At 40.7% G+C, this 13736-nt stretch overlaps 1 protein-coding gene across 2 annotated transcripts in view; it reads right to left on the bottom strand.

The window, feature by feature from the left end:
* The window catches only part of CRMP1 (collapsin response mediator protein 1), a 49160-nt gene that overhangs the window by 18710 nt on the left and 16714 nt on the right, over positions 1-13736 (bottom strand). For both annotated transcript variants that reach the window (XM_057373497.1, XM_057373498.1), the window contains exons 2-6: positions 13498-13586; positions 8252-8436; positions 6560-6724; positions 1702-1763; positions 74-154 (exon numbers count right to left, since the gene is read on the bottom strand). In XM_057373497.1, the coding sequence (XP_057229480.1) occupies positions 74-154; positions 1702-1763; positions 6560-6724; positions 8252-8436; positions 13498-13586 (582 nt within the window). The remainder of the gene's footprint in view (positions 1-73; positions 155-1701; positions 1764-6559; positions 6725-8251; positions 8437-13497; positions 13587-13736) is intronic.

The raw sequence follows: 13736 nt of genomic DNA, 5'->3' as shown, positions 1-13736 counted from the left end.
ACTGGCCTATTTTACCTCTCCTCTCTTGTATCTGTCATCTCACAAAGTGAAGCAAAAATGATGGTTCACTCACCTGAGCTATCAAGTCTCCATTTTCAGCATGGACCAGGATAACAGCCCCAAGACTCTTTAGAAAGGTAAAGGCTTCATAAAGCTGCAGGTAGTACAAAGAAGGAAACACTGCTGAGTACGGAAAACACATTACTTAACACTCAGACCTCTCTATTCACTTCAATTTTGTACCTTCTGTGCTGGTAATTATATTGGTGAATAGCAAATGACCTCTTTTTTACACAGAACCTGAGCTTCACTGATTGGTGCTGACTAACCCACCCCTGCAGACAGAAATGGCACCAAGACAGCCCCAAGCAGGGCTGGATTTCCCTGGGACAGAGTCTGCTCTAGCAGGACCACCTCAGCATGCCCTCCCATGCAGGCCAAAGTTTAGTGACCCTCTTTTCTGTAGTTTTAGCAAATGTAAAATAGAATTATTGCCATGTACTACAGACTCCTTCAGCTAGAACTGTTTTCTGAAGTGTAGGCATTTTGCACCATCTTCTTAGAGAAGTCATTGTTGAGCTTTCACCAACTTCTTTAATTCTGTAATTTAATTCTGTTTTTTTCATTGCTTTCTAAGATTCAACACCCATCCATAAAGAAGGGCAATAGTTGAACCTGTTTCCTTTACTGATAATTTCTGAGCACACATCTACTGAAGTCCTTTCCAAAACTTATTGAGCTTATGTGTTCCTCTTTTAAACCAGACTTCAGTAACATGGGAGCTGAGTTTTCAAACACATAAAATATTGAAGACATAGGTTCTTCAGTGTCTACTTTTGCACTAAGGAATTTCATGCAGCATTAAATAGGCTGCAATACACAGCTTGCAACATGGACATTTAAACAAGGGAACAGCCATTAGTCCAGCCACACATTAAACATTTTGACATATTTCTCTTGGCAATTCCAACAAGGAATTGAATTTAACAGGCACTGCCTCTCAGAGAATATTTATATATTATTATGTCTAAAATTCCAATTAAAACCATGTGTACTGGAAATATAACAACAATTATTTAAGAGACCAAGAGCTGTAGCTTTGGGAATAAGTAAGAAAGAAACATTTTCTCAACTGAATAAGCAAACATTATCATTACTAACAGATGTTATTGTCCATTTACAGTGGCCTGGCATGTATGAATGGGAAAGCTGAAGAGTTGGAATCTGTAATGAGCTCTGGACAAACAAGATCATTGTTATCTCCAGCCCTAATGAGAAAAGGCCACGTCCCCCAAAGAGCAACTCCATTTAGCTGCGTGCAGCAACCAAGAAACTCTTGAAACCTCACAACTGCCACYGCCTCAAGTGCTTCATCTTTTTCTCCCTCTCTGACCTAGAGTTCTCAAAAGGTTACTGGAAAATAAAATGAGCAAAATCCTGAGCAGAGCTGAGTGGCTGCAATGTTGGGAAACACCAGAAGATCTCTGCAGGAGGTGAATGTCGTACACTTGAAGAAACACATGCAGGTGTTCTACACAACTAAGCCCTGACCCTCCAGAGAGCAAACCACCACTGCACATTTCCCCCAGTGCCASTCAGGCCAGTGAGAATGTTTCTCTGGGATTCAACCTCAGCAACTCCTCAAGGGAGATGAGAAAAGAGAGGACAGATCACAGCAATGAAAAGCATTCAGAGCAATACCTGGCTGTCGGACATTTGGTAGAGATCTTTGTACGCCATGTAGACTTGAAAAGAGTTCACACCTGTTCCAAGACAAAATTCAAAGGTGTTGCCATGTAAGTGTATTCTTAAATTGTATTTGAACAAAAACTTCAAGAAAAGTAAGTAATGGAGCATGACCAGACTAGGGTTTTCACCAGTAATTGCCAATAACCAAGCATGGCCTCACAGCTGCTTTACAGCTGCTAGCACTAGAAGCTGGATGCCCTTTTCTCCGAGGGAATTTGTTGGATGCTGTGGGTTGTCTGTGGTCATCCCCGGAGTAACCCAGCCACCACTGCAAGCAGAATTGCTTGTAGCCAAATCACAGACAAGTGATGGTGGCTAAAGCAAGCATGTAAAGTTTGTGAAGTTTATAAACCTTGTGTAAGATTCTGTGAATCACTGTTTTTCTTTTACATTTCCTTATCTAATCTGGAAAACATTTCAGCACGATCTAAACAGTGCYTTTTGATAGATAAAACTTCTAGTTAGGTTCTCCCAAATTGCTAAGATGTAGGAACTGTATATCTGAATGTGCATCCAGACTTGCTTTTTCTTGATCTTACACTCCAAAGCACCCAGCTTCACTGRTGGTAGACACTGGGAAGGAGTGGAWACAAAGCCTGAAACCAGTTTTACAGGCAGCTCACCAYATCTTTCCTTCCACCTTCCAAAGATGGAAGGATTTATCCTGGCAGTCATAAAAAACAAGAAAGATGACAGTTTCAAATTTCAGAAATCCGTAAGAGATGCCAGTGTTGAGTGTCAGTTGTCAAGAACCCCCTTTATTCAAATTCCTACAAGGGTTGCTATTTATTTCAAAGATTTGGTTATTTACACAGCTTTGTATTCTCACAGAATGAGAATTACAAACGTCTTCTGTTCATAATCTCTGTACATAGGAATCCATATTAGTTTATATATTTGCCTTATTCTTTAGTCTACTKACAAGATCCCCAGTTTGGTCCAGGGACCAATCTCACAATTTTCTAGCTTAAAAGAAAAGTAAATTCTAAGTTATCTAAGCTGTGCATGCTGCATTTCAAAACGGCTGTGATGCAAACWGTGCTTCCTGAGGCAAGAAGAAAAAGAAAGAGATCTGTTCATATTATTCATGTTGTCTACACAAAATGAATAAGGCTCTCTCATGAAGATAAAACTCCTTCCTGAGTTTAGAATGARCAAACACATCCCCAGGCAGAGGATATGACTGCTCATACACACACATAGAATTCATTTCTTCACAATTACAGGACTAAAATACCCCAGGATACATGCAGGACAAAACATTGAAATGATCCCTGGTATTAAGTCCCTCTGCTACGTCCAGGCAGCTCAGAGAGAAGCACAAAGCAGGAGTTGTCTCCTCCTTGCTGTCTTCCACGCCGAGCAAACCCAGTCTGAAAGGCGGAGCCCTGTCAGCTTGTAAACCCATCCTTTCTTCCCGTTTTCCTATTTATCAAGTTCTCAGGAAACACATATGGCCTTTACTAACTGTAATCCCTGCATCTATTGCTCATTACAGTTTCAAAGTACTTAGTACGTTCTTATTTGAAAAGCTAAGCTTGACTTGGCCTTTGCTGGGGCCAATGCTTGCAGCCCCATGCCCTCAGCCATCTCCCTGTGACTGCTCACAGCAGCACCCAGCACATCCATCCTACCTGCCTTAGAGAAATGAGTGATTTTCTCTCCATGAACCCACCCGTGTCAGATGTCAGCTGTACCCAGGAGCCACCTTTCTGTGGGGTTGGCCATGCACACACAGAGCGATGAGGGTGTGTCAGGCCTGGGCCAAGCCTCAGTCATGGCAGGGGACTGAGCCCTCTCRCACACATTTCGCTGCAGGCCCAGAGCTGGGTTACCCACTACTCTCCCTTATCCACTAGCTTCTAGACAAAAGCAATTCATTTAATCACAGTCCTGCAGGAGATAAGGCAGCTGYCTCTAAATACTCTGGCTGGAGACATATACTGACCCATGTAATAATGTATTTTCATTTCTTCTATTGCCTTTCTGTCTTCTTGGGCMCTCTTCTGACYTTCATAAAATGMCTGAGTTTTGCTCCCACTCTGTTTWATGTTYTSCCTGAAATTAATGGGAGTAGAAGGGATCCCAGTAGGGATGCTGCCATAGGATCCTRAGCCTGCTCCTTAGCACAGTTCAGAAGGACAATTAACAACCCCTGCAAACACACATTCACACCCTCAGCTACCACCAGGTAAACACACAGTGGGAGAGATTCCAGGGGCTGCCTTTACAGCTAACACGAGAGATGATGTGAACAATCCTGGCTTGCAAAGAGAGCACCTATAACAGACACCATGGTAAATAACACAAATTTACATATACAGGTATCCAAGATTAGACTCCTTRCCCTGGCCTGGTTCCTTGACCTACTCATTGGAATTATGCAGCTTTCCAAAAGCCCTGGTCCATGGCCTATTGATCTTAATGCTTAACATCTGTCACACACTACATTCTTGTTAATGTCCTATTTGCTCTCTCACCAGGGGTACTCAACAGAATCCTTTCCATATTTCAGGCATTTACCATGTTTTCTGAACAGYGGCAAAGTGATTCAAAGGAACCAGTGAGGCCCTGTCAGCAATTTCGGGCTCTTGCTCTTTTGCATATACTGAAGAAGCCCAATCCCAAAATAGCTGCTGAAATGCTACAAGCTTGAGTGTTATAATCAATATTTGGCTCTACAAGATCTCCAGTCCCTTCCAAAGCATGTGTCTTCTTAAATTATCTTTGTATTGATTTAAAACTGATTAATTGTTCAATTATACCTCATGACAAGGCACCTCAACAGCCACTCTGAGCTCCCCCGTTACTCATGCTGATTGCATTAGGCACATGTAGCACAAGGAGCAGAGCTCTGTCACTCAGCTAACTCACCCACAATCAGCCCAGATATTCAATCCAGATTACCAGCTGATGAAAACCAGGGTCACTCCACTGACATCAAGTCTATTTGCACCAGCTGGCTCAAATGTTTCCAATTATCAGGAAATATTACCCGTTAATTTGAAAGCCCTTGCCACACTGAATTATTTCCTATTGTGCTTTCATACTTGCCTTTACCTCGTGTCTCCTAACACATGAGAGTAATTCACACTGCCTGAGACATACATGAGAACAAGGGTGACCTCCTAATGCTCTGGCCAGTGAAGAGGCCACCAAGGGCCCATCATACATCCCAGTTCAGGAACAGATTCCTCAGAGGCAGGTCAGATTTATACAGAAACCTCACATTTCAATAGTTGGAGAAAACTATTAACCTAACCATCTGCATCAGGCTTTTAGTGTTAACCCTCAGGCAAATTTGGGAGTGCTAAGCCATCTGTGATCCAGGAGCTCTGGGAAATAATGTCCAACCTTTGAAACAAGGCACAGCATACCTGTCTGAGAGTACAGACAGCTAATGCATGGCAGCAGATTCATGTTAATGCTGAAAGCAGGGAAACAGCACAGATTTGGCACWACCTGTGTTGACAGATGTCATCACCTTGTAAAAATCACCTACACTAGAGACCTATGTAAGAGCAGCTGCAGTTTCCCTAAATTATATGCAGTCTTGCTGACTTGTTTTGTTGCCTAAAGTCTGGATATACAGCACATGTACTGTTAGCATCTTGTGACATGGAATAAATTTCCCCAGGTGACTGCACCTCCATGGCACCTCAGCAAACAACTGCTCACTCAAAAATAGCATTTGGCTTTTTTTTTTTTTTTTTTTTTTTTTTTTTTTTTTTTCATAAAGAGAACCTTTCACATCTAAGTCATCATTAGCACTACATGTTACAAAGGATGCTGCAAATACATATCTGTTGTGAAATGCTGCAAATACATATCTGTTGTGAAACTTAGGTTTCACAACAGAAGAGTCATTCTGATTTGCTCATGGAAACTGCATACCCTTTCAGAAAATCTTCCCTAATTAATAACCATTAATTTTCAAATAAAGTATGAAGTGAAAAATACATGAAAATGTATGATTCTGGAAAAAAAAATACATGCTGCTAGGCACAATTTTAAGGAACAAGATCTAAGCAAGGATGTTCTGAAGGCTAGGTCCCATGGCTCAMACACAGGTATCTGGTGTCAACAAGATCCCCTCCATATATGAGATTGCCACATTGAGCCTGGGTGTGTGGAAATGCATTTAGGAGAGGTTTCATTCTSAAGCAGTAGCTGGAGTACAGGTAGGGTAACCTATAGCATCTCACATGATGTAGGCCTTTTAACCAAACAGCGATCCAAGTTTAGGGCCTTAGGTTGCTAAAAAAGTGACCTTTTTCTTGCAAGTGTTTTCTTGCAAGATTTCAGTCTAGCTAAAATCTGAACCGTTGTGTTTCATTTTCTTCATTGAGTAAATAGAGGATCTAAGGTGACTTGGCTGATTAACCTAAACGCTGATCTCCAAGTTTTACCTTCAAATAAAACCTACCTATGCAATGTCTGAGCCTATTTCCACAAATACAAGCAAGGATAAAGTGATACATTTGTACATGACAATCTATGCATCTTAATTTTTCATGCCTGTATTGGACAGAGTCATATATACACACAAAGTTTTAGGTCCATTTTACACTGCAACAAGTGAAAATACAAATTCAAGGTAGTATGGAACCTTTGGCAGCATAACCGATGCCTGTGTATTTATTAAAATACTTCAAAATTCCACCTCCATATGATATAATAGAATAGAATAGAATAGAATAGAATAGAATAGAATAGAATAGAATAGAATAGAATAGAATAGAATGATATTAAATATTAATATAATGAAATATAAATATAATAAAAATACTACTACATTTCACTCACTAACCTTTGTCTTGCACCAGCACTTCCAGCTCTTCTCGAATCCCATCATACCAGCTGGTGATGTCCACATGGAGAGAGTAATCACAACAGGATTTGGTATCAGCTGCCTCATGCCACTTCTCAAAGGAGGTCAGTAAACTTGATCCAGGTTCTGGAAGCACATGGTCAACTGAAAAAGAGATTGAGTGTCTTTTAGCTGCACAGCATGCAATCTATTCAGATTTCCCCAGAGCAGTCTTYCAGCATCTCAGCCAAAACAGCAGCTTTGGAGGCACTTTGTGTGCTGACTGTAACTATGGGGTGTCAGACAGGTCCTGCTGTCTCAGGTGTAGCAGACTTTGTGAAGCATCTGTACTAAAGATGAGTCTGCCAACCTGCTTGGTGTAGCATCAATAGACAAACAAAGGGAGAGCCGAACACCTCACAGTTTAGGAAATATTTGTCCTTCCCCTTCCTGAAGTGTAAGAGAGCACAGGTCCTGGACTTAGCTGAATTTCTTGTCTGATGTGTCCATTTCTATGTATTTCACAGCAAACACAATAATTAACCAGTGTCTCATAGTCACTGAACTGGCCCACTCTGCTCTACCAATACATCAGTGCAGATGTTCARTGTTTTCTCAGCAGCCAAAACTGGGAATATGGCCAAAGGTTTGAATGGGGGTGATGCTGAGCACAAACACTCAGTCACACTATAATTTAGATTGAATGCTCTCCTCTCCACTGTCTCAAGACTTTCTGCCTCTAATGGTGCCACACCATCTACTGACAAAGACATGATTACTTATGCATATGTACTTGTTTCTGCAGGGCTAGGTCAAAAGTTAGTATGAAAACAAAGCAAGATTGGCTCACCAGTGATATTTGCAAGCTCAACACCACACAAGAATACTAAACTGAAGAACACAGACTGAAAACAAAAAAAATTAACAAAAGGAATGAACAGCAGTGAATTTTGTGCCTGTGGCCAGAGAGTCCTCCAGTTAATACCTGCAGCTGATCATATCACCAAAAAAAAAACCAAACAAAACCCACATCCCAATTCAGTGGGAGTAAAATTCCATTGGGAAGCTTCTCTCCACAAAGAAGCTAAGACTATTTACGGCACCTGAACCACTGCCTCACATCTAACAAAAGTCAAGTAACTGCCGAAGGAAAGAGGTAAATCTTGTCACACCATCTGTAGACAGAAGAAGGGTTTTTAACAAGTAAGAAGGGTCTTTAACAAGTAGAAACACTTCTTCCTTTCACCAACAAAGGTGTTCCTCCAGGACATCTCTGGTAAGGACTTCCTCAGTTCCTGCTGCCAAATCCAAGTTCATAAATAAGCACCTTGTTTCCAAAGCCCTTGAAATGGCACTAAGAGGGAACAGCAGATCTTTGTCAGATTTTCTGTGCCATATACTTACAATGCTACCTACACTGTTTTCCAAAACTCCCAAGAGTACATATATTATCTCTCAGTGCTTGTTCTGTATTTCAGAGGAAAATCCAAGAGACAATTCTTGTAGGTAGGTTCGTTTTCAGGCCAATCCTGGGTAACAATGATGAATGGATTTTGAACACAGTGCCCAGACATTTGAAGATTCATTGCAGAAGATCTCAGAAAATCATGATGAAACCTCTGGTAGCTATCCCTACACATGCTGCACAGGCTTCAGCCTGGCATGGCTAGAGATAGCACTGCTAGTACTCACTGATCATGGTGGTGCCCCCTGCTAGCGCTGCCTTTGTGCCTTGATAGAAGTCATCAACAGCAGTCATCCCTTGGTAGGGCTTTTGTAGGTAAGTGTTGACATCTATTCCCCCAGGAATGACCATGCGCCCATTAGCCTCTATGGTCTTGACTCCTCCAGGGACAATCAGATTCTCTCCTATTTGCCTGGACAGCAAGGAAAGACAGTATTACTTTATTTGAACAAGCACAGAGGACAAAGCTATTTGACGTGTGTAGGGGAGAGGGACCCAGGGCCATACAGAAGGAGGGGGTCCTTGAAGGAAAGCTGAAGCTCAAGCACCCGTTCCCTCCATCCTGCCCAGCTCTGCAGAACAAAGCKATGAGAGCTGCCTCGCTGAGCTGTGAGCTCCACTTGCTTTGCATGGCTCTGGTGGCCAATAAAGGAGCTCTAATGTGCCAGCATTAAAAATTGATTATTTTTWAATATGATTCCTATCTTTAAACAATTCAAATTATGTAGACAATGCTCTCTTGGGGGCTCCAGTTTTGTATAYAAAGTTCTTAAATGAAAATAGGGAAACATAGATCAAATATGGCAACRAGCTGGAATTGTAAATATATGGAAAAGGCATATCAGAAAATATTATAATTATTTTGTCATCAAACAATGCAAATTTATCCTTAAAAAGAAATCTAAGTAACCTAAGATACAGAAATACATATCTAAGAGACCTAAACACATTTAATCTAACATATCCCATATTCTTCATCCTCCTCTTGAAGTTAAAAGTTAGGGAAACATTCTGTGTAACTGTGTGGAAAACTTATAATAAGCTGTTGCCATCTTTTTCCCTTTGGATCTTCAAAGCAGGATTTTTTTTTCACTATTAAAAATATTAATCTGTCACCCAGGCCGATATAAAACTCCACACACCTATGATCAAAATACTTTTAGTGTTCATGGACACAACTACAAATAAATTAACCTTTAACTTTKAAAGCCACACTACATTTTTATTGTCTACTTTGCATGGTGCCACACAGGAAAAGTATGGGTCTGTGTGGGAACCAGGTCTCTGCACTTACAACACAATATATTTGGGCTTAGAGGTAACTGTAAGGTAGTTAAAGTTTACTTAGTTTATCTCATATTACAGACACAGAGTCCTTGTCTTAATTTTCTTTTGTCTGGATAAAATAACATTCATCCACTGTTAACTAAATACCTCAGACATCTGAGCTGCTGAATCTGTTTCCCCATATTAAAATGCAACTCCCAGCTACAGTTCAACAGCTTCTGATTAACAGCCAACTGTGATACGGTAGAACCAGAAGTGAATGTAAGTATTCATTAAAACCAGTGGGAAAAAAAAATTAAAAAAAAACCCAGGGATAATTATTCATGCTGGAATTTGGCCAAACTGGCAGAGTTAATAAATAGCCCCAAAAGGTCAAGAATTTGTTTTATATGCTATGCAAAAATGCCACCTCCAGCAGCTTGTCTCCCCTGGTGCTCTGGCTGGAGGGAAGCACAGCCATTCCATCGGCAAACTCTCCACCAGCATCCTTGGATGGGGTCCCAGCTGCCCAGCACAGAACCCATCTGTGGAGGGCTTACTCAGGAGAGGGGGCACCTCTATGTCTGACACCCAATAGTCATCAATATGTGCACATATCAGGTATTATTAAACACCCTGACAAATGGGGAACTGACCTGGATGCAAAAGCCAGCAGCTGCCCAGCACATCCAATTGCACAAACAAAARTTACCAGAAGCTCCTCTGTGTTAAAATGTTCTCATAAAGGCATATCATAAGGCACTGCACCCATGAGAAGATTCAATGCCTGCATAAAGTCAGGTAGCTTCATGTGCAGTAATAGTGTTGCACYAATTTTTGTTAGTCAAATCCACTCCCAAGATTTTAATCAAAACAACCCTCCACCTTTGTAGAGAATTTATGTGGCTAAGAAATTGAACTGGGAAAAAAAATTTTTTTGAGTATGTCCAAGGAATAACTGCATTCCAAGGACTAACACACCTTCTGAGAATAATATGAAGAAAACCTACACAAATCTACACATCTTTTATTTTCTTCCACAATCAGTATCTACCAGTTTCTTCAAGAAGACACATGTTCTAACAAAGTGAAAGCATTCTAACTATAYACTGAAATTTTTTGATGACTCAGTGCTCATTATTTTCAGTCTATAGTTGAGTAACATCTTATTCAGCTGAAATSATCCACGTTGAAGTGACATGGGATCAAACGGCCTTTGTGGATGATGCTACACTACTACCTGTCAGAAATCTGTCTCATCTCTTGCCCTGGCATCAAGATTAGGGTTGAGAGAAGTCTGATCTTTACTGGTGCTCAAGGTAATTTTTATTCTGACTCTGTAGAATAGAGAGTAGGAGATAATGTGACAGGATTCCTGAATTGCTCACTCATCAATGCAAAGTGTATGTAAGAATGGGCTTCAGTTACTTGTGGGTGAAAAAATACAACAGGGTAAATAACTGCATTCTAGACACTGTACAAAGGACTGAGCTGCTTTCCTCATATGTCAGCAACCAGAAAACTCAGACCCACAGAAAGCTGATGTGCTTACAATTTTCAGTTGATCAAGTTGGTAAATTCTGTTGTACATGAGCTGATTAAAGCACAATAGAAACAGCAGGCTTCAACTCATCCTAAGCTTCACCCAAGGCAGCTGAAAACCTCCACCAGAACTCTATGGTGGTGCTTCAGTGGTCATCAAACCCAGACCTTTTAGGCATCTGAGGTTCCCCCTAAGTTTACTCATCATTTGCCCAGCCTGTAGACCACATCCCCAGTCACCCACCCTGCCACCTGTTCCTTACTCCAGCCTGGAGGGACCCAACCCTTTCCCTTGGCAGGGATGGAGCAGAGTACAGCAGGCACCAGACCATGACCTGCCCACTTGGCACTGGGCTCACTGCCTCATGCAGTAACAGAGGCAGGAGAGATGCAGGCAAAATATATTACTTATATGCCAATGGCAACTTCAATCACCAAAGATTTAAACTRTTATCTAGATACTGAAGAACTGCCTCTCAGCTGCCATCTGAGTGTGCAGGGGTAAGTTTCAGGTAGGAAAAATCCATATGCAGCATTGCTCCCTTGTATCTAGGGAGTCAGTTTGAGCATTGATTGGCAGAAAGAAGCATCTACCATCCTCCAAACCATAGCTGATCTTCAAACACACTCAAGGTTACATCTGCTTTCCTCTCTGCAGAATGATCTGTGTTAAATCATTTTCATTATGCTGCAAGAAAAACCCAACCGTCTCTTTTCCAATCAGTTGTCATTTCAGAGTGAGGAAAATAACTCAGATCTTTTATATCCCAGCAAAACCAGGACATTATTGCCTATTCTGGGTTGAGTGGTTTGGTTTCTGCTCCATTCTGTGGCAAAAATACTGTATTACCAGCAGGATCTGCAGCAGGAAAGTTGGAGCAGAAACTGAAATGTGGATGACTGAATTTCAAGCTCCAGGTCTAAAGGATCCTGTGCCACAGTTCACAATGATGTTAAAAATACTCAGACACAATGGGCACAACCCCATCTCACAGCAGGCTGCCCTCACCAATTATTTCAGAGCAAAACTTCTTGCACAGTTTACAAAGAAAAATCTTGGGTCATCTAAATCTAGGGGGGCAGGCACAACTTGAGGTGCTAAATAGTGCAYTTGTCTCCTTGGACAAAGATAAATGCCTCTTAAAAATTAAGGTCTTGCCTGTCTGTTCATKATTAATCCTAATTAGCTTGGGCAGCTGAGATACTTCCTGGAGGTATGGATCTACACAYGGATTTCAGAGGGAGTCTATGTACTTAACAAGGGCAGGTGAAAGCTTGGCATTGCTAACCTGCCTACCAATAACTATTGCACCTCTGGAATCAAAGCCATAAAATTCACAGCAGTTTCAGGCTTTTATCATCTCATGCCTTCAGTTGTTTAAATAGTTCTGATGCTTACAAGTGTTACTAGGAAATTTGCACCCGAACTAACAAAAACACAGAAAAACTCAACGAAAATACCCACCAAAGAGAGCACAACTTGGTTAACTGTCGCTTAAAAAAAAAGATACATGTTCAAAATTTTGTATCCTCTCCAGTTAAAACAGTATGCTCCTTTTGCCACTTCTGCAATACAAGCAACAATACAACTGCGAGGACAGAATGAAGTATCAAAAAGAAAACTGCATAGTACATGGATAAAAGTGCTGAATTTTTTTCTATTATAATAGCTGAAATCATAATAAGTAGCTAGATATATAAAGAACTGGACTTTTAATCTGATTATATATTCTTAAGGAGCTCTGAAAACAAGTAGGCAATTAATTATTTATCAGATAACCATAATTATATCTCTGTGCATCAAATTGTAGCCTCTGSAGGCCAAGCTTCTTAGGTCACTAGTGAAAATGTTTAGCAATCAAGAAAAACGCTTTGATCCTTGTTTACATCAGAGTGCTCAGACACACTACATAACTTTGCAAAGCTCAGAGACCCTTGTCTCCACTAAGGCAGAACAAGCAGAGCACACAGACATCTATGTTAYAGTTTCCCAGGCTACCAGTAACACRTATTTCAAGTTTTTCACCAAACAAATACTTTCCCAGTTCCTGTATTTTATGGCCTGATAAATCAGTCTTTCTCTCTAATTGCATGACAATTTAAGATCATTTACCTTTTGTATTCAAGAAAAGGGACACATGAACAATGACCAACAACATCGTAGGAACAGGACGTGCTGTGCTTCAGCATTCACCAACAGGCAACTGAGAAGTAACAGGTCCTCATTTGCACTATGCAACAKGGGACATATTTCAGATTTCTGTGCCCTACAATCCTTAAGAGCATGGCTGCAATTGCACTGACTAGTATGGGGGGAAAAAGCTGTAGAGAGCCTTCTGCCATTCATGGACTCATAGGATTAACTGTCCTTACCATTACTTCTCTTCTGGAAAGAGCCTACTTGCTTTAACTATTTTGGAAGAAACTGATTGAGCTGTTTGAAAAGCAAATGCCTTTAATTTAAAGTGAAGAATTTTTCTACTTATCTAATATTAGGGGGAAAAAAAAGCAGAATTTAATTATTAAACATTCCTTTACTGTGGCCTCACATTTAGAGATAACTGAGATTCTGTCCACAAAAGATTTCAGGTCAACACTATCAAGAAGTCACAGTAGTCTACGCTAACAGGCATGCAAAAAAAAGCAATTATTTTACAAAACCAACTTTATAAGTCCATCTTCAAGGTACAGGTCTGCATAGAAGGAGCGGTCATCATTGATAATTCTTCCACCTTTAATGAGCAGTCGGTCACTCTGGAGGGAAAAAAAGGAACAAATGTGGGTTTGTTGAAACAAACACAGTAACACATTGATGTTGCCAAAGATGCTCATATTATAAAGAAAGCCATTAATATCAAATACTACCCTATATAAAGGTGGGTTCATGTGGGTACACAGACAGTG

This window comes from Malurus melanocephalus, unplaced genomic scaffold (assembly GCF_030028575.1).
Source record: "Malurus melanocephalus ecotype Western Australia unplaced genomic scaffold, MMel_1.1 scaffold_199, whole genome shotgun sequence".
In the NCBI taxonomy this organism is placed as follows: domain Eukaryota; kingdom Metazoa; phylum Chordata; class Aves; order Passeriformes; family Maluridae; genus Malurus; species Malurus melanocephalus.
This window is presented reverse-complemented; position numbering and strand designations above follow the sequence as displayed.